Raw genomic sequence first — 21,953 nt, 5'->3', positions numbered from 1 at the left:
AAACCAGGAGTCAGACTTATCGAACCTCAGTAAGATTCACAACAAATAAACTACCTCAAATCTATAAAAGCTTGCTGTTAGTGCTGCATGTATTGATCCACCCTGTTACCCCCTATAAAATATACATGATCTTCTGAAATTAAACAAACAAATCTTAAGTACTCGCTTAGCAAGGGGTCCAAACCTACGCGTTTCACAGTTACAAAAGTAACTGCATTAACTTGCAGAAAATGCAGTTTTATTATTAGAAGAAATGTAGCTGCAAAGGTTATTTACTTTTTTCATTAAAAAATAAACTTAAAAATTAAAAAAGCACTGTCGCCTCACAGCAAGAAGGTCCTGGGTTCGATCCACAGGTGGGGCGGTCCGGGTCCTTTCTGTGTGGAGTTTGCATGTTTCCCGTGTCTGCATGGGTTTCCTCCGGATGCTCCGGTTTCCACCCACAGTCCAAGGACGTGCAAGTGAGGTGAATTTGAGATACAAAATTCATGACTGTGTGTGACATTCAAACTTGAACTGATGAATCTTGTGTAATGAGTAACTACCGTTTCTGTCATGAATGTAACCAAAGTGTGTAAAACATGACATTAAAACCCTAATAAATAAATGTATCCCAGTTTGGCTTCATGCAAATTTTGCTCTAGATTTTTGCTTGTTTGTCATATTTAAATGTTTCAGATCTTCCAACTAAATTTCATGTACGATGCAGAAAATGCAGCTTTTAAACGATCATTTATTTATTTAAAACTTACATCACCCATGTGAAAAAAGAAGTTGCCCCCTAAACCCAATACCTGTTGGCGCCACTCATGGCAGTAACAACTGCAATCAAACGTTTGCGATAACTTGTCATGAGTCTTTTACTTTGTTGTGGAGGACTTTTGGCTCACTCTTATTTAATCCAGCTCATTGAAGGTTTTTTATTCAGCATGATCTGCCTGTTTGTCACAGCATCTCAGTGTGTTTCAGGTCAGGACTTTGACTTTGTGTGCTTCAGATCATTGTCCTGCTGCATAAACCAACTGTGCTTGAGCTTTAGGTCACAAACTGACTGATGGACAATCTCTTACAGGATTTTCTGATAGAGAGCAGAAATCATGGTTCTATCAGTTATGTCATTAAGTCGTTCAGGTCCTGCAGAGGAAAACAGCCCTGGATAATCATATTACCATCACCATGTTTGACTGTTAGTATAATGCTTGTATGGTGGAATATGGTGTTAGCTTTACACCATATGTAACAGACCCAAGTTCCTCTTTCGTCACATCAGTCCACAGAATATTATCTCAGAAATCATGGGGGTCATCTAGGTGTTTTTGGCAAATGACGAATTTATGTTTTATGTCTGTATATGAACTTAAGTTCTCCTAATAAATAGTCTATACCTCAGTTATATCCATTTAAAATCAAATCCACAACACAAAAACTTTCTGAATTTACTGTATATAGAGTGATGGTAAAACATGAAAATGTAATCAGTTCATGCAATGCAGTAACCCCAGACAGGAAGCCAATCATCAGCCACCCCCTCTTATCCTGCCTGACATAGCCAATCATGTCTGTATGTAGACATCCAGCTAACCAATAGCACTACAGGGGATTCAAACCCCAGCGGTAGTGGGCTACTCTAATTTACCACTGTGCCATGTGAGCATCTATATATCCACACCCACAGAAAGTCCAAAAGTATGTGGTCACCTGGTGATAAGCTTGTTAGGTGTTTTATTACTGGGTTAAGAATTTTTTTATCTTTCATTACTAAAACTAGTGTATGTATTTACTGTATGAGTAACACATACTCTGATTTGCTAATCAGGTATAAGCAAACAAACCACACACCTAGATCCATAATCATTAGTCATTTCTTTTCTAGCACGCATTGCTTCTCTGTTATGATTGTTGAGTCGGTTCCATTTAGCTGTTGCTTTCGTTGCTAATAACTGACGAATTGAAGACATACAACAACACAATACAGGCTCAGATGTTTATTACATTCCTACCCACTTACATATAGGGTGGAGTAAAAACCAAGCAAAGCAGGGCAAATAATCATTTTTAAACCACAAATACATCAAATATAAATAGGAAAACTGTTTGTGTTTCTTTTATTTAACTTGAGAAACCAAGCTGCTTTAAGTTCATTGTTGGTTCTCACTGGCAGAAAGCCCAGGCTGATAGGATTAAGCACAATTATGAACCTGGCCCTAGTCCAGCCTGGCTTATTGTGCACCATTATCAAAATTAAGCCGCGAGGAAGCACAACATCACTATTTGACTATAAATCTTTGGCTGGGAAACAGAGACATCATTCATTTAGTCATTTGTTTTTAGCATCTTCTTCACCTTGAAGGTGGGTTTAAAGCCTGGAATCGGAAACACTGGGTGTTTAAAGGTGAATAAATCCAGGTCAGGCAACAGACCGTTACAGGGGCTTAAAACTCATTCATCGTCTTTTTTTATACCTAGGGGAAATTTAGAGTAGCCAATCCAACTTCGGCAGAATTTTCATCGGACAGCTGAAGAGGGACCCTGGAGCTGTGCAGCAACCACACTACCTGCTCTACCACCATTAAAAAACCCTTAAGCTTCAGCTTTGCAATATGCAAACTGCTAGATCTGTGTGTCCGGCCATGTCCCAGTAAAGACTGAAGTCGTCAATTCCATCCACCAGCTATTTAGTTGTGCATTCCAATTTTAATTACTTTTTGTATTTACTTAGTCAGTTAGTGATTAATATTTACAATATTCATAATTGTATTTTGTAACTATAGATCATTACACTTAACACAGGTGGTTTTGACCCAAACTGAATCTAAGGGTTAACTCCTCACTATTGTCGACCCTTTCTGATGTCATATGTGCTGGTGTTGAGAATTGTAAATAAATCTGATGGTCAGTCTTTGCTGAGAACACATTTACTTTCAGCAGAGCAAACTTTGTAGTGTTGACTCTTTCTGACCTGCAATGGCCGTCATTATAAGAAGGAAAAGAGAAAGTGGGATTCATGCTGGCACTCAGCATTCCAGATACATGGAGGAAGAACTGATAAAGGGACTTAAGAAAGAATTCAAGCAGGATTCATTTTATACGTTCATTTTATAATTTGATTTCTATTCAGACACTATCACTATTACACACATCTGCCATCAGAAGAACTTCTAAACAAGAGAAAAGACCTTCATAAAAATGCTCATGGTTTTAGAATGTGACATCCAACAAGCTTAGGGTCAGGTGTCCACATTGTCCATAGTGTAACTCAACCCTGATGGATGCTTGCAGTTACATGACAAAGTCAAATTAATCATATTTTTGTTAATGATTGAAGAATGAGAACCCATGCAAAATGTTTTATTAGCATGTAGTTAGCCAGCATATTAGCTGTTGTACTGCTAGCTATGTGCTAACTTAACCAACATAGGCTCTAAGTCAGTAATGCCGAATTTTAATATGTTTGGCAAACGATGAACTGCTGATGGCATTTATTCATTTACTAATATACACATTCGTTTCATTTATTTATTTAACTGCTTAATCCTGGTCAGGGATGCAGTGGGTCTGGCACCACCAGCAAACAATGGCAAGGATTGAACCTAGGATCCTGTGATGCAGTGACTAACATGCTCCACCAGCTAGCTGTGCAATCACACCCAAATTGAAAATGTTGCACACAGTCTAACCTAACCCAACATAACATAACATAACCAGTGGTATAGGCATTTGTTTACACTGGTGGTGGTGTATAGTCATTTGTTTACACTGGTGGTGGTGTATAGGCATTTGTTTACACTGGTGGTGGTGTATAGGCATTTGTTTACACTGGTGGTGGTGTATAGTCATTTGTTTACACTGGTGGTGGTGTATAGGCATTTGTTTACACTGGTGGTGGTGTATAGGCATTTGTTTACACTGGTGGTGGTGTATAGTCATTTGTTTACACTGGTGGTATTGTATAGGCATTTGTTTACACTGGTGGTATTGTATAGGCATTTGTTTACACTGGTGGTGTTTTATAGACAGTTGTTTACACTGGTGGTGGTGTACAGTCATTTGTTTACACTGGTGGTGGTGTAAAGGCATTTGTTTACTCTGATGATGTAGTATCAACATTTGTTTACACTGGTGGTGGTGTACAGTAATTTATTTACTCAGGTGGTGTTGTATAGGCATTTGTTTACAATGGTGGTGGTGTATAGAAATTTGTTTACTCTGATGATGTAGTATCAACATTTGTTTACACTGGTGGTGGTGTACAGTAATTTATTTACTCAGGTGGTATTGTATAGGCATTTGTTTACAATGGTGGTGGTGTATAGAAATTTGTTTACTCTGATGATGTAGTATCAACATTTGTTTACACTGGTGGTGTTGTATAGTCATTTGTTTACACTGGTGGTGGTGTATAGAAATTTGTTTACTCTGATGACGTAGTATCAACATTTGTTTACACTGGTGGTGGTGTACAGTAATTTATTTACTCAGGTGGTGTTGTATAGGCATTTGTTTACACTGGTGGTGGTGTATAGAAATTTGTTTACTCTGATGATGTAGTATCAACATTTGTTTACACTGGTGGTGGTGTACAGTAATTTATTTACTCAGGTGGTGTTGTATAGGCATTTGTTTACACTGGTGGTGGTGTATAGAAATTTCTTTACTCTGATGACGTAGTATCAACATTTGTTTACACTGGTGGTGTTGTATAGTCATTTGTTTACACTGGTGGTGGTGTATAGGCATTTGTTTACACTGGTGGGATAATTTAAACTTTCATATTGCAGTTTTATGTTCTTTTTATTGCACAATTTAACAGTTTGTTGCCACGGCATGAAGCATGGGTGGCACACACGAGTGGTCTGGGTCAGGCACTGTGTTGAACGAGCAGGCCTGGCTTACATAAACGTTCCAATTCACCCCAAGTGTGTTCCGTTGAGTTGACGTCAGGAGCTTGGGCAGGTGCAGTATAGTTCCTCAATGCCAGTTTATTAAACCATGACTTTATTGATCTTGCTTTTGCACAGTGGCTCAGTCATGCTGAAACATCAAACAACATTTCCCAAACTGTTGGCACATAGCTGAACTCATATTCATGTGATGTTATTTTTATATTACTGTTAGGAATTAGTTTGGCTGAAACAGGTCATCTTAGTATTTATGAGAAGTGTCCACACACTTTTGGCCCTACAGAGTGAATATCTTATACAGATGTACATGTACTTTTAAACTTGACTGTAGGTGTGATAAAGACACAGTACACAGTGTTCAGAAAGCACAGCATCACTACTGCACCTTATTCACTCTGAAGGTTAACTGGAGGACCTGCCTGTTGGAATCTATTAGATGACTCCCACACCATCTGCTCTTTCTCTCCAAACCTTGTAGACAGCAGGTAGCATATTGCAAAAACTCTGGGAAAAAAGATTGACAGACGTTATTGCCGACTGGCAACCAGTCGGTCGTTGGCGTTGTGCCTTATGATAATTTAATATTTACTTAAAGTGGACCAGTAAGATGTTTTGCCACATGAACTTTGTGTTTTTGACTCACCACCTCTTCCAAAAATCACTGTTCCTTTCTTTGCATTCCCTTATTTACATTCCCACATGTTTACACACACTTTTCATCACAGGGATCCCCAAGCTTGTCTATTTCTGTTTCTATATTCACTGCTGAATATAAAAAAAATAACTGCCACTGTTCTTTTTTGATTGTTTGGTTTTTATAACGCCTTGTTTACTCTGGTGAGTTATTTTCAAGGCAGGACCGGTTTTTCATATGAAAACTTTATTAGTTCAGTGACTTATTGGGTTTATAAGCAAGTCCTTAAGTTTGTATTTGTAAGAAAGTTTATTATCATGTTTGCATTGTTTCTGGTGAAGATATTGCTTATTGAGTCAGTCATTCTTAGTCTCTCTCTTTCTTTGTTGTACACCGATCAGCCATAACATTAAAACCACCTCCTTTTTTCTACACTCACTGTCCATTTTATCAGCTCCACTTACCATATAGAAGCACTTTGTAGTTCTACAATTACTGAGTGTAGTCGACTGTTTCTCTGCATTCTTTGTTAGCCCCCTTTCATGCTGTTCTTCAATGGTCAGGACTCTCCCAGGACCACTACACAGCAGGCATTATTTGGGTGGTGGATGATTCTCAGCACTGCAGTGACACTGACATGGTGGTGGTGTGTTAGTGTGTGTTGTGCTGGTATGAGTGGATCAGACACAGCAGCGCTGATGGAGTTTTCACCTCACTGTCACTGCTGGACTGAGAATAGTCCACCAACCAAAAATATCCAGCCAACAGCGCCACGTGGGCAGCGTCCTGTGACAACTGATGGAAGTCTAGAAGATGCCCAACTCAAGCAGCAGCAATAGATGAGCAAACATCTCTGAGTTTACATCTACAAGGTGGACCAACTAGGTAGGAGTGTCTAATAGAGTGGACAGTGAGTGGACACGGTATTTAAAAACTCCAGCAGTGGTGCTGTGTCTGATCCACTCATACCAGCACAACACACACTAACACACCACACCATGTCAGTGTCACTGCAGTGCAGAGAATCATCCACCACCTAAATAATACCTGCTCTGTAGTGGCTCTCTGGGGTCCTGACCATTAAAGAACAGGGTAAAAGCAGGCTAAAAAAGCATGTAGAGAAACAGATGGACTACAGTCAGTAATTGTAGAACTACAAAGTGCTGCTATATGGTAAGTGGAGCTGATAAAATAGACAGTGAGTGTAGATACAGGGAGATGGTTTTAATGTTATGGCTGATCAGTGTATTTAACACATTCTGTGAAAATGTGTTTTACAGTAATTGTAGTTGCATATGGGGGCCTCCTCTCCCCTTTTGTAAATGACGTCTTGTATATAATGTTTGTTCTGTATGTTTTTCCAAAAAGGTATTTATATTAGGACTAATTTAATACAGTTTATTGTTGGTTATTGAGTTCCATTCTGATTGCCACTGGTTTTGTATGTATGCTGTTATTAGAACGAAGATATCCGAGGGTGGGAGCTTGAGGTCTGTTGTCTGTTCACTTGTTTTTCTTCTTGCTAGCTGATCTAGTTTTTTAACTTTTCTGTTATCCCGCAGTGACCGGGGATCCAGCAGTAATTTATGTCAATGTTGTGCTCTGTAAGTTTGTGAGTTTGGGTGGTTGGGTGGAGTACAGTATGGGATTCCAGAACTTGCAGGCAGGATTTGGAGTCAGTGCCTCTGTTATAGCATATTTATCACACCAAACACAATATGATTTTTCATCAAAGCAATATTTTGTAAAGCAGATTTTTCATTCAAAGTTATCCAACTAGCATATCACCCCTGTTAAACCACCCTGTTCACTTATTTACTGGTTGTACCACCTTTAGACGCAATGATTGTAACTAGCTTTCTACAGCTTCTTATTCTTGTATATTGCTGTTGAGAAATTTAAGCCATTTCTTCTGGTAAAATAAAAAACAATGTTTACCAGTTCTTTATTCAGGTCAGGGTCACAGTGGGTCTGGTTTCCCATAATAACTGGGCACAGTGAAGTTACACACCCAGGACAGAACACCAATCCATTGTGGTGTCTCAGCCATCACCACCCCACCTTCCCAACTCTCCTCAGACACAACCAATCATGTCTGGATGTAGATGCCCGACTGGCTGATAGCACTGCTGGAGATTCAAACCTTTAATTCCCGAGTGCTCTGGAACATAATCTAATAAAAAAGTTGGGGGATTACCCAAGTGCTTATTTAAAAGGAATCAGGACTGGTGTTACAATTGATTTGTTGGTTTATGGTACCCACACTATAAATGGTACCTAAATGCTAAAAATTCATAAAAATAAAAAGTAATATTTATTATATGTTTGTTAATTGTTTATCTGTTATTATATTTCAGGTTTTTAGTAATGGCTATTAAAAATAGTTACTGTGTTTTGTAATAATAATGTAATAATAATTTATATTATTTATATTGTATTATATTAAAATTGTACACAACATTTCTCAAGACATTTAAGACCAAGGTGTACCACTATTTACAAAAAAAAAAAAATAACTCCAATAAAACAAGAATAGTTAAACACATCAGATAAGAATGAGGACAAAGTCTGGTCATGTATTATGTAATCACAATCTAAACACAAGTTAGATTAGATAGATAGTGTTAGCAAGCATCAGAAGATGCATACATCCAGATATACTGTTCTTTCTTTAACAGGTGCACTTCTTTTTTAAAATGAAAAGTGCTGAACGCACATACAGGCCTGCGTGTGTGGAGTGTATTCCTGTTAAATGGATAGTTGGTAATATAAAAAATATTAATGGTTTGATTAAAGGTATCTTTTCAATATACTGAAAGTGCCAAGTGATGCACTTAAAGCCTCCAAAACATGGTGCTTTTACACTTTTTATGCAGAGTCGAGGGTTAGAGATGAACACGGACCCACTATTCATTTTTATTAGCCCTGCCACACTGCAGTTCTAACATTGTATTGTTTTTGTTTTGCTTTTTTTTGGTCTCTGCAGATGGAGAGCAACCTCCGCTTAAGATTTTCCACCACTCATGCGCCCTTAAAAAGGATGAAGGGCCCTGTAAAGCCGTGCTCGATAGATTTTACTTTGACACTGACACACGCCGCTGTGAGCGTTTTGAATATGGAGGCTGTCAGGGCAATGAGAACAATTTCGAGACGCTGGAGGAGTGTGAAGATATGTGTCTGGTAAAAGGTAAGCGCTTCCACATTACAGTTTTCACATGAAGTTAAATTAAAGTGCCAGGCAAGGGCAAAGAGAGGTCCTCACTTGTTCAGACTAATGTAGAAGTTAATACAGGTTTTAGAAAATGTATCTGAATTCCAGCCAGTCCTTGATAGAGAGCAAGTTTGGCTGTGTCTCAAATGGCAAAAGCCATGAATACTTAGTGGTCTTGGAACTTTAGCCATTAAAAAAATTATATAAGACTGTCATTCGCTCCAAGGTTTCTACTATCCAATGTCCTTGTGGTTGCTTGTTCCCAGCACTAACATAAATAAATCATTTTAAATGTAGAAATGACTCCATAATGAATTACCAAGTGAATTATGTCAATCACATTGGCAAGTGACCACTGTTTCAAGTACTTTGTGATGGGTAGCCTTATAGAAATGGGCACAGAGAAGTCACCATCTGTAGTCAGTCTTATTCACTAATGTTCTAGTGTTCCAGTCATTCATTCACAAACAAGTTTTATTTAAATCTCAGAACTGTATGTGAACCTTTGACTTGTTTGTGGTAAAAATGGGGTTCATTTGGGGTTTTGTGTACAGGCACATTTTATTACGGGCGCCAAAACTAAAAAAGTTTTGGAACCACTGCATGTTGCCTTCAGATGAAAATACATAATTATACAAGACACTCAGATTTAATCATTTATGTGTTATGGTATAATCTACTTCTGGATGTGTCATTTCCGTTTGGCTATTCATCATTTAGATGCTAAATTACAGTATGATGGATCTTTCAGCCAGTGACTCAGTTTCTATAATTTTATAACTTGCAAACAAATGCGGTTCAAGGACAGAAAGTGAGCACGTATACAAGAGTAGAGTGTCGTAGTGCAGTCAGGATGAGTAATGATCATGAACTGCAGACGCTGGGGGACAGTGTTTGAGTGTAATTACAGCTGTGGTTTTATTTAAGTCTGGAACAGTAAGGAAAATTATATACTATCATGTCACATGTCAACAGTGCAAGACACTGTTTGTTATAGTGTTACATTTAGTAACATTGTAAGTTCTTGTCCTGGTACAAAACATCTGTATTATTCTCTCTAAAAGGCATCACACACCTACAAATTAACTTACATCTCAGGGCAATTTAGATCAGTCAGTCTGTCTTGTGCATATTTCTGGAGTTACAAGGAAACCAGAGGACATGAAGAAAATCAATGGAAATTTAAGGGGAAAAAGTAAAACTCCTCAGAGACACCAGAGGCGAAGAACTTGGCACTATAGGCACTAAATATTATGCCTCATTAACAATGGTACCAATTCTGTCCTCACATACTGTAAAGCATGGTAATATACAGAGTCATATGGTTTTATTATTAATTACTCTGTCTTATGCAAGTTAGCCAATTATGTTTGAGATTCAAACCAGGATTCCAGCAGTGGTGGACTAGCATAAGAAAGTCCTGCCTCATTTGACTGCTTTTTTAAAATAATATACATAAAATTTAGGATTTATTTGTTTCGTCATCTCAGCAGGAAGGTCCTGGGTTTAATTCCCAGGTTGAGCGATCTGGGTCCTTTCTGTGTGGAGTTTGCATGTTATCCCCGTGTCCAAGTGGGTTTCCTCTGGGTACTCCAGTTTCCTCTCACAGGAGGTTAATTTGAGCTACAAAAATTGCTTTTAGTATGTGTGTGTTTGCCCTGTGATGGACTACCAACTTATCCACCCAGTGAATTGCACTCACGTGACCCTGACCAGGATAAAGCGATGGTAAAACAGACAATGAACGAGTGGATGAATGAATCACAGCAGGATTTCACAATATTCCCAAGAGGGAATTTTTTATATATATTTATATATATTTATTTTTCCCCTTTTTCCCCCCCTTTAGCGCATCCAATTGTCCAATTTTGCATGTGCTTCCTCTCTGTCTATGCCGAACCCTGCCCTGACAGAGGACATCGAAGCTAACCAACATCCCCTCCGAAACACTGGCAGCAGCCAGATGCATCTTTGCCACCCACACATTGATGAGTTTGGCGCCACCTAGCGTTGCATGCGGAGAGACACACCCCAAGGGCACCCTCCCTCATCTCTTGTGTAGGCGCCTCTTAATCAGCCGGCAGAGATCGTAATCGCATTCTGACAGAGAGGGAGACCCACCCCCTCCGGTCTCCAATCCCGCCCCCCCACCTGAACAACAGGTCAATCGTTGTTCATATAGCCGCCCAGCCTTCGACCGGCTGAAGGCAGAGCTGGAGTCGAAACGCGCACTTTCGAAATCCAGCTCTGGTTGCAGCGCGTGTTTTTACCGCTGTGCCACCTGAGCGGCCAAAGAGTATCTTTTGATGTCACAGAATGCTCAGCTACCCTTTTGTGTGCCCCTTATAAATGCCAGGCAGGGTTTAGGTTTGGTGAGCTTAAGTCTATGACATTTAGAGCTCCCTTAAATTTTGTCCCCCAGTGTTTGTACTAGAAGATACCCAAAAGTCCATAGCTTATGGTCATATATGGCTGTTTCTTAATCCACAGAAGACATGACAAACCATCATTCTACAGTTCCTTTTTAAATAGTCTGAAGTATATATATATATACATTTCCTAGAGATGTGAGAAAATAATCTCTGTCCACAAACCAACCAGCTACACAAGTCACTGCATTGTCTTCACTTCACTGTTTTTGATTAAACACCTTTAAAGGGCCAGTGATAGCTCAGTGGTTAAGCTACTGGACTAGTAAACAGAAGGTTGCCGGTTCAAGCCCCGCCACCACCAAGTTGCCACTGTTGGGTCCCTGAGCAAGGCCCTTAACCCTCTACTGCTCATTGTGTTCAGGTCATTGTGTAAGTCGCTTTGGAGAAAAGCGTCTGCTAAATGCTGAAAATGTAAATGTAAAGGTCAGACTACAAATCACCTCTTTCTGTTTTCATTAGCGTTTTGGAATTGGATTTGTGGTGTCACATTCCTGTTTCTTTATCATGTTATCCTGTTACAAAAAATAGTGAATGTAGGCTCCTTGTCTGTTTCCTGGTTACAATAAAAGGACAACTGTGCCACATCAGCTGGTTTATAGCTGTGTGGTGTGGTGAATCATATCACCCACTGTAGAAACCCTGTGAGAGGTCATTGTTAGAATCATTGTCAAGCCGTCTCTCGCCATCCAATTCCAGTGTAAGTCACTGCCCTCAGAAACAGAGAAAATGACACACGGCCTGGATCTGTGCAGCAATACATCACTCCATAACTCAAAATATCGTCGTCCAAAGAACAGACGGTCTACATCTGTGAGGCACAACAGGGACCGGAGTCCAGCCGAGTGTGTTGATTTCCCTGCTCGACCATGCCTGCTAAACTTGGGTATTAACTAACGAGTTGGGACAGTTGTGTTCGAGCTCTGATCTAGTCCCACAAGACTGGAGAATATGGACAAGATTTTGGCCTAAAAAAGTGGTTTGAAAGTAGCCAATCTGATTCCTGAAGGTAGAAGGTAAAGTTCCAATAACAAATGAAGTGGTTGTATCCCAAATTTCACTATATGTTAAATAGTATGTCTAATAAATTCACTTTAAATGGTAAAGTTACATACTATAAAGGACATAGGATGAGGACACAGCCTGATAATCACTTGACAATGCCAGCAACCTGACTGTGTTGTAGCATTAGCAGGAACCTGACTGTGTTGTAGCATTAGCAGGAACCAGACTGTGTTGTAGCATTAGCAGGAACCAGACTGTGTTGTAGCATTAGCAGGAACCTGACTGTGTTGTAGCATTAGCAGGAACCTGCCTGTGTTGTAGCATTAGCAGGAACCTGACTATGTTGTAGCATTAGCAGGAACCAGACTGTGTTGTGGCATTAGCAGGAACCTGACTGTGTTGTAGCATTAGCAGGAACCTGACTGTGTTGTAGCATTAGCAGGAACCTGACTGTGTTGTAGCATTAGCAGGAACCTGCCTGTGTTGTAGCATTAGCAGGAACCTGACTATGTTGTAGCATTAGCAGGAACCTGACTGTGTTGTAGCATTAGCAGGAACCTGACTGTGTTGTAGCATTAGCAGGAACCAGACTGTGTTGTAGCATTAGCAGGAACCTGACTGTGTTGTAGCATTAGCAGGAACCTGCCTGTGTTGTAGCATTAGCAGGAACCTGACTGTGTTGTAGCATTAGCAGGAACCTGACTATGTTGTAGCATTAGCAGGAACCAGACTGTGTTGTGGCATTAGCAGGAACCTGACTATGTTGTAGCATTAGCAGGAACCAGACTGTGTTGTAGCATTAGCAGGAACCAGACTGTGTTGTAGCATTAGCAGGAACCAGACTGTGTTGTGGCATTAGGAGGAACCAGACTGTGTTGTAGCATTAGCAGGAACCAGACTGTGTTGTGGCATTAGCAGGAACCAGACTGTGTTGTGGCATTAGCAGGGACCAGACTATGTTGTAGCATTAGCAGGAACCAGACTATGTTGTAGCATTAGCAGGAACTAGACTGTGTTGTGGCATTAGCAGGAACCAGACTGTGTTGTGGCATTAGCAGGAACCAGACTGTGTTGTGGCATTAGCAGGAACCAGACTGTGTTGTGGCATTAGCAGGGACCTGACTATGTTGTAGCATTAGCAGGAACCAGACTATGTTGTAGCATTAGCAGGAACCAGACTGTGTTGTAGCATTAGCAGGAACCTGACTGTGTTGTAGCATTAGCAGGAACCTGCCTGTGTTGTAGCATTAGCAGGAACCTGACTGTGTTGTAGCATTAGCAGGAACCTGACTATGTTGTAGCATTAGCAGGAACCAGACTGTGTTGTGGCATTAGCAGGAACCTGACTATGTTGTAGCATTAGCAGGAACCAGACTGTGTTGTAGCATTAGCAGGAACCAGACTGTGTTGTAGCATTAGCAGGAACCAGACTGTGTTGTGGCATTAGGAGGAACCAGACTGTGTTGTAGCATTAGCAGGAACCAGACTGTGTTGTGGCATTAGCAGGAACCAGACTGTGTTGTGGCATTAGCAGGGACCAGACTATGTTGTAGCATTAGCAGGAACCAGACTATGTTGTAGCATTAGCAGGAACCAGACTGTGTTGTGGCATTAGCAGGAACCAGACTGTGTTGTGGCATTAGCCACTGAACTACCGCTGCCTCTAAACAAGCAGGAGATGAAACAGTTTGGTGGAGAAGTGTCTCCATCTAGTGTAGGAACCCTGGACTCATCCAGTGTTGCCAGTCCCGCGGTTTTACCACCCAATATACTCCTGCTAAAAGTTGGTTGTGTGACATTTTGAGCAGTTGTGGGTCTTGGGCTGGTTTCTGGTGGGCTGCCTATAACTGTACATGAAAATTGTCTGTCAATTTTTTTATTTATATTTTGCAAATCATCACAGTTGGCGCAGTGTCTCATCCTAGGTGCTGTGTTCCATTTACATAGCTGAATTTTGCTTACTTATTCCAAGTCTTACAATTCCACTAGCCAGTTTTCTACATCACATGACCTAGTTGACGTCATTCCGTTAGGGACTGAACACGGTGTGTTTGTTAGTTTTATTAACATTGAATTGTATCAGTTGTATTCGCGTTTTTACTTACTGAATCTATGTAGTCACTACGGGTGAGTGGGAACGATACGGAAAGCGATACAGCAATAGACACATATTGATAGATGACTTTACCATAAATCATTTATGACATTTGGGTTGCGTTTGGGCTACTCTTTAAGGTGAACGGGCGGGATTTATAAAAACCAAATATATCTGGCAACCCAGGACTCATCCTTACTGCTGATGCACAGGTACACTAAATGGCCAGATGTTTGTGGATATCCCTCCTGATTACTCACTTAAGATGTTTAGCCACACCAATTGCAAACAGGTGTATGAAATTAAATACATTTGGCAACAGTTAGGGGAATGCCCTTTCCTGTTCCATTATTGTGCCCCGTGCCCAGAGTAAGGTCCATTAAAACATCCTCCACAAACCTTAGCCCCTTCATCATTCAGCATGTGACCTGGAAATCTATCAAAGTGCACTCCAAAGAAAGCGAGGATACATCAGTCTATTACGCTAGCCCATCGACGCCGAGATCTGGGTTCAAATCTCATCGGTGCTATCAGACATGACAATAAAAGTGAGCTGCATCCATGATGTGACAAGTTTGCGGAGGGACTCCAGTGGTTTCCATAGAGCCCTGACCTCAAACCACTGAACATCTTTAAGATGTTGGAATGTCGAGAATTGATATGCCGAGTGCAAGCCAGGTTTTCTGGTCAGACATCAGTGCGTGCGTGTGTTACAAATGCCCGTTTGAATAAATGTGCACAAATTCCCACATATACACTTAAAATAAATTAAAAAAAAAAGCCTTTTCAGAGGAATGGGGATTGTTGTGGCCTTAAATGCAGTATCTCTATACAAATGTCCATGGTTTAGGAATGGGATGTCCAACAATCTTATTGTCAGGTGTCCACATACTTTAGGCCATAGTGTGTGTGTGTGTGTGTGTGTGTGTGTGTGTGTGTGTGGGTTTCCTTGTGGTTTCTCTTCAGGGATTGACCCACTTTGTAAGTGATGATCTCAAAATCCATTTCACTTGCAATATTGAGTGTGTTTGGCTGAAGCTAAAAGCAGTCGATTCCCTCAGAGACCACCAGGAACATGCTACCAGGCTGAAAGCTTTTTCAACAGAGTGCATGTGAAGTACATAAATTAAACCTACTTTTTCCGCACAATTCCCATGATGCCTTTTCTCTATGCACAGAATTCCTCCACAGCAACTGTCAATATAATATAAATAGGAGGGTTGGTGAAGGGGGGCATTTGGTGTTAAAACTCTCTCACTCACTCATTTTCTTAACCGCTTATCCAATTAGCGTCGCGGGGGGTGCTGGAGCCTATCCCAGCTTTTCAATGGGCGCAAGGCACACAGTAACACCCTGGATGGGGCACCAGTCCATTGCAGGGCAGACACACATACACCCATTCACCTATAGGGCAATTCAGTGTCTCCAATTAACCTGACTGCCTGTTTTTGGACTGTGGGAGGAAACCGGAGCTCCCGGAGGACCCACGCAGACACGGGGAGAACATGCAAACTCCGCACAGAAAGGACCCGGACCGCCCCGGCTGGGGATCGAACCCAGGACTTTCTTGCTGTGAGGCGACAGTGCTACCCACCGAGCCACCGTGCCGCCCAGTGTAAAAACGGCAAAATCAAATACATGGATGAATGATTTATTGTGGATATCCATAAAGGGAGCAGCCTAAAGGAGTTACCATACAAAGCCTGTGTCCCAGATTGACACTTTTAACCTTGTAGCACCTTTAATTAATGTATTCAGATTTGTTTTTGTGTAAATGGATGAGGCTTCATCAGATCATAGACTGAAGTCATTAACAAAATGTGTCTTTGTACAGAACACCAGCTATAAATCTGCATGGTACTGAAGATTTGATTAGATCAGGCTGTGTCTCATTTCTGTACACGAAAAGTAGCAGAAAGAACAGAAGAGAAAGGACACAGCACTAATATGTCATGTCCTGGATAGGTTCGTCCTACCTGACACTGTGATTGATATGCACTTTAGGGAAATATTTTAATTACTGGCTTACATAAATACATTTTGCATAACAAAGAGAAGGACTGAGAGAATATTAAACCGTTTCATCAAGTGGACGTGTACTATAGGTCAAATCAAAGGACATTAATCAGTTCAGCCTTGCTTTGATGTCTTCTGAGGAAATTGCTCTGAGCCATGTGCAGTAAACAGGCGTGAATAGATAATACTGTACATTCGGGGTTTATTCATGTTTCTTATAGGACTGAATGGTCTGGATAGTAGTGTAGTCCTGTGTACTTGCCACTGGCTGGTGTGAAGATGTGTACAGGGGGCTTCACTGTTGTCAGAGGAGCTCAGGTGCTGATGCTGAAAGAGAATTTCCATTTTTGCCCAGTGGTGTTCAATAGGGTTAAGGTCAGGGCTTTGTATAGGCCACTGGAGATCCTCCCATACAAAACGTATTAAACTGTGTCTTCATTGACCTTGCTGGGGTCCACGGGGTGCAGTCATTCTGGAACAGAGCCTTTCCTAAACATTTACCCCAATTTGGAAGCATACTATTTCTAACATGCTGTCATTGTGTGCAATGACCAGTAGTGTGTTCCAGTCTAAAGCAGTGGATGTACTACAGACTTTCTTTGATTCCGAAGCAGAGGATTAGACTATTTTGAGCAAATGGATTTGATCGGCTCATCAGAATCTCAATAAAGTTCTTACATTCCCAGCCATTGTTCACCTAATTTAAATATAAACAAATCAGATGCAAAGAAATTCTGATTTTTTCTCATTTTCCTGTTTCACACTGCTTTATTCTGGTCATGGTGGCAGTGTGTCTGCCTTCCCTGAAATCACGCCATCATGACGCCAGTCCATCACAGGGTATAGCTCCCCCATCTCCCCTCAAACATAGCCAATCATGTCTGTATGTAGACGCCCAACCAACCAACTACAACCTTTGATCTGATAGCAATGCTGGTGATTTAAAACCTGGATCCTAGTGGCAGTGGGCTAGTGTAATGTAGCGATTATTTAGAGTAATTTAACATTTTTACTCAAATTGTTGTGCAGATTATATGGATTTGCTGTGACTTAAGTGAACTGCGGTTGCAAATGGTTTAACTCTAATAAATGCAACATTCCAGAAATCAAGTGTTTATTAAAGTCCAATTAAAAAACACTATCGTTTAAAAAGACTGAAACCAGTCCAGTTATAAACATGTTTTAACTAAGCTGGACAAACTGTCATGGTCATTTCTTTGTATATTTATTTACACCAGAAATCATGTTTAATCTCTTTGACTTTTTTTGTAGCCAATAAAAGTCCATGCCACCTGGAGGACGAGCCGGGTCCATGTCGAGGCCTCGTACCACGCTACTTCTTCAACAGCAAGCTCAATGAGTGCAAGCGCTTCTTTTATGGTGGCTGTTTCGGAAATGCCAACAACTTCCCGACCCTGAAGGAATGCCAGGACAGATGCCAGCGTACGTATTACTTAAACATATGGTTACTTCAGAATAAAACATGCCACCTGTGAGCATTATTGTGACTATATGAGCATTATACACAATACAGCCAGAATGATGTGTCCACATGAGCTCAGAAGTTTCAGCCACACACATAAAAAAGCTGGAATAACAGGAATAAAGGAATAACAGGACCATTTTTCTCTATCTGTTTAGCAGGTAATGACACTAAGGAACAAATGGACCCTCCCAAGCCTGAGAAGAAGATAGTAGAAGCTGCAGAAGCGACTGTAATTAAAACTGGTAAATAACTGCATAAATTAATGATGCATAAATAAAACGATCATAGCTTCATAGCAAACAATTAATGTTTATGAGAGTGACTGGGTGAGTTTAAAACATTTGTGGTATTAAAGCTGCACAACCCAGTTTTACATAATATTTATAGTTATAGTTTTGTAAATATACAAAATAATAATAATAATAATAATATTTAATCAAATTCTTATAATTTATATTATTGAATAATAATTTTAATAATTTAACAATTATTTTTAATTTTTTTAATTATTGTTTTATTTTTCTAAGGGTCTTGGCGGGCCTGGGTCCCCTGGGAAACAAGTAGTAGGACGAAATACCCTGGACAAGGCATCAGTCTGTTGCAGGGCTTTGGCCGCACTCCCCATAAGACATAGCTAGTCATGTCTGTGTAAATGTCTGGTTGGCCAATAGCACCGCTAAGACTGGGGTTTAAATGGTGGGTCAGTGTAATAGACCCCTTCACCATTGAGCACCTAAACTTATTATTATTATTAGTAGTAGTATTGCTTCAATAACATCATTATCTGGGTTGCCAGTTGTTTGGGCTCTCCTACTGGCTATTACTAATCTAATGGTCACTGGTGCAGTTGAGACCTCTGCTGACCGGGGGTGGCTGATCTTGAATGGCAGCATGTACTACAGTCCATGAAGTATGAACACCTGTTGACGGGGATTAACTCTGATTTGTTGTTTCAGACACTCTCATAAAGACGGATGAATACACAGAGCCACAGATCCAGCTCAGACCCGAGTTAGACCCAGGTAAACACACAAGCTTTATGCTTTATTTATTTTTATTTTTTTCTTCTTTCTATGTATTGTATATATTTAATTCTGATGATGCATGTGCTGAATGGAAGAGTTTTTTATTTACTCTGGATGCCGTTCCTGATACAGCTCTTCTATTTTTATCAGGGCTTGGGATCGGCATTGAGAGAGCACTCACAAATGCACCTTTTAATGGCTAGATTGTTTCAGCCACCCTTTCCACTATTACAACCACTGTTGGTGTAGTGGGAAGAACCATGTTAAGATGTCTGATGGCCTGAGAGGAGAAGCTCCTCCTGAGACTCTTAGTTTTGGCCATCAGGCTGCAGAGTCACTAATAACTAGTGTGGCTAATATTCTAATAGCTAGTGTGGAGTTGCTTGGTGTAAATATCATGCAGAGAGGATAAAGCAGTTCTGGAAATGAGCTCAGTTAAGCACATCACTCTGTCAGCTTTATATTACTGGACAGAACTGTTTCTGTACCACACCGAGATGCACTGAGTCAGTATAATTTCTACAGCCACAGTATAGACAGTTTTTTAGGATCACTGAAGAGACCCTGAATGTGTTTTGTCATTTTTCACCTGACATACACTGTATGTTTTATGCAACATCTCTCAGCAGTTTTTAATCAGGTGTCCACATTTCTGTTACTCTTTGTTTGCAGAGTTCACCCCTCCAGATTTGTGTCTGAGTCCAGTCAAGAAGGGTCACTGCAACAGTGAACATAAGAGATTTTACTTCGACCCCAGTACTAATCGCTGCAGTATGTTCCTCTACAGTGGCTGTGGGGGAAACAAAAATAGGTTTTCCTCAAAGAGGCGCTGCTTGATGACCTGCACAAAAGGTATCAGTGTTTATTTAACAATGTGATTCAATTGTGTAGCATTTAATTGTACTGTAAACCTGTATATGTATATATGACAAATAAAGGCATTCTTCTTTATTCTTCTATAGTATTCTTCTGAGTGTTGAGATTTAATATTAAATTTTTGTGTGTATTAATCCTCTGCACAAAATGTGTAGATATCCAGAGCTGATCATTCATTCTGTATGTTTTACCACTGCTTTATCCTGGTCAGGGTCAATCAGCAGACCAAATAGAAATAGAGATTGAAAGAAGGATCATCAGTCATAAAAGCAAGACAAAACATTGTGGGACAAAACAATTTGGGAAAGGCCCTTTCCTCTTCCAGCATGACTGTCCATAAAGCCATGGTTGGGTGAGATTAGCATGGCCTGTATGGAGCTTTGTCCTCATCCACAAATTCCTACAGACACAGTCCTAAATCTTGTGGAAAGCCTTTCCAAGGAAGGAGAGGCAAGGCTCTTACCCCTTTTTAACTGTAACCTTTGTTCTGTTTTACAGATGGGAGGAGGGACAAGCAAATACGAATAAAGACCAAGCTCTCCAACATCTTGTTCCGGGCCATCTAAACCACCAACCAACCAAAGTCCTGAGGTCATCAAAACACTACTTATTAAATATTTAAATCAGTTATACGTGTCACTGTACTAATTAATCATTTGTGTTTCTTTTTATGTGTAATATTCTTTGTGTTTTGCGTTTATTAGTAGTTTATTAGTAGTTTTAAAATGTTTTTTTTTTCTCTGCTAACTGAAATCTAATGCTTGTATATTACTTCTGTATCAGACCTCATTTAATACAGCAGTTTATAATAAAGTACTATATGTACACTATATGGTCAAAAGTATTTGGACATCATGTGCTTGTTGGAAATTCCAAAGTGAGAGGATTTGTATGGCTGGACACTGATGTTGGTCAGAAAAGCCTCAGTTGACATTCCAGTTCATTCCAAAGCTGTTCAGTGGGACTGAGGACTCTATGCAGGACACTGGAGTTTCTTTAAATCAAGCTCTTTTTCATGTCTTTTGATGGCGTCTGGTCCTTCTGTCTATATAGTGTATTTCAGAAGTAGTCAGTCAGCCATGTCATTTAATCAGTTATATTTTCTAGATTTTTTATGGCTGCTATATTTATACTTTAACTGAATTTTAAATGTGCTGGAGTTTAAAACAGCAAGAACAAAGCCAGTCCACTGGGCTGCTTCATATATATTACAGTTTTCCTCATTCACAATGTGTATATATTTTTATTAAAGTAACAAACTTGTATCCTGATCCTGCTGGTTGTGTCTATTTTTTAATTAAGGCTATACAGCTATAATATATTATGCTGAAGGGCCGAGGACGGACTTACGGGTGCATTAAAAAGTGAATTGTATTCATCGATTACTGCTGTACTGATTTAGAAAGAGGACTCGAGGCTTTAGAAGCTGTAAAATTAAATGCATTTTATTTTTATTTTGTTTGATTAAAATAACAACGTTGTTAAAATATTCATAATGATTGGGACTCTGTCTGGGGAGTATTCCTGTCATACACCCAGTATTTCTAGGAAAAGTGGTTGTAAAAAGAAATAAACAACGAAGGGAACAAAGTGTAATAGAATGTTATAGAAATGCCCTTATAATTGAATAAAGTACTATAATAATAATATTAATAATAATTAATGATGTTACTGTTACTACTGTATTTATACTGTGTTAGACATTTGTTATTTAGGAAGCAAATAAGACAAAAAAAATATTTTTAAGACATTGGTTGATTGTGTGCAGTACTGACACGAGCCACCCGATGGCGCTGTTTAACAGTCATCACATAGATGTTGAACTTAATTTTATATTCTTTAATATACCGTATTTACTTTTTTACATTTAAAATGGGATGTTAGATATTTTTTTATTTAAAAGGATCCTGATGTATTTGTCTTTCTTAAAAAAAAAACAGTAGACTGATTATAATGATTTGAGCTGGAATTACTGAGGGGCTTTTTTATATTTACATTTTTTACCTAAATGAAGTGTAGTAGAGGTGAAACACTGATCTTAACCCCTCTCGGATGGTAGGTGTTGGTGGTAGGGGTGTTGGTGGTAGGGGTGATACATGATGGTGAAGGTGTGTGTTGAAGGGGAAACCCTTGGCAGCAGTACTGGAGTACACAGTGACGTCAGGGGAAGCTCCTACATCTTCACTGTGCTGGGACAGTTGGATCAGTATTTTGCTTCTATCACCCCTTTACTCACAAAAGGATGGTTAAATCAGTCAATCCACCTTCTGCAGAG

At 39.9% G+C, this 21,953-nt stretch overlaps 1 protein-coding gene across 2 annotated transcripts in view; it reads left to right on the top strand.

Moving 5' to 3' along the window:
• Nucleotides 1–20,949, top strand: part of tfpia (tissue factor pathway inhibitor a) — a 28,706-nt gene extending 7,757 nt beyond the window's left edge. Inside the window, exons 2-7 of one of the 2 annotated variants that reach the window (XM_063005752.1) lie at nucleotides 8,522–8,722; nucleotides 17,564–17,734; nucleotides 17,936–18,019; nucleotides 18,734–18,799; nucleotides 19,475–19,654; nucleotides 20,177–20,949. In XM_063005752.1, coding sequence (XP_062861822.1) covers nucleotides 8,522–8,722; nucleotides 17,564–17,734; nucleotides 17,936–18,019; nucleotides 18,734–18,799; nucleotides 19,475–19,654; nucleotides 20,177–20,244 — 770 coding nt within the window. In that variant the 3' untranslated portion in view covers nucleotides 20,245–20,949. Of the gene's footprint in view, nucleotides 1–8,521; nucleotides 8,723–17,563; nucleotides 17,735–17,932; nucleotides 18,020–18,733; nucleotides 18,800–19,474; nucleotides 19,655–20,176 lie in introns of both variants that reach the window. The other variant, XM_063005751.1, reaches the window with a different exon arrangement.
• Nucleotides 20,950–21,953: the final 1,004 nt, after the last annotated feature.

This window comes from Trichomycterus rosablanca, chromosome 12 (assembly GCF_030014385.1).
Source record: "Trichomycterus rosablanca isolate fTriRos1 chromosome 12, fTriRos1.hap1, whole genome shotgun sequence".
Classification (NCBI taxonomy): domain Eukaryota; kingdom Metazoa; phylum Chordata; class Actinopteri; order Siluriformes; family Trichomycteridae; genus Trichomycterus; species Trichomycterus rosablanca.
The sequence above is the reverse complement of the archived record's forward strand: the minus strand, read 5'-3'. Positions and strand labels throughout refer to the sequence as shown.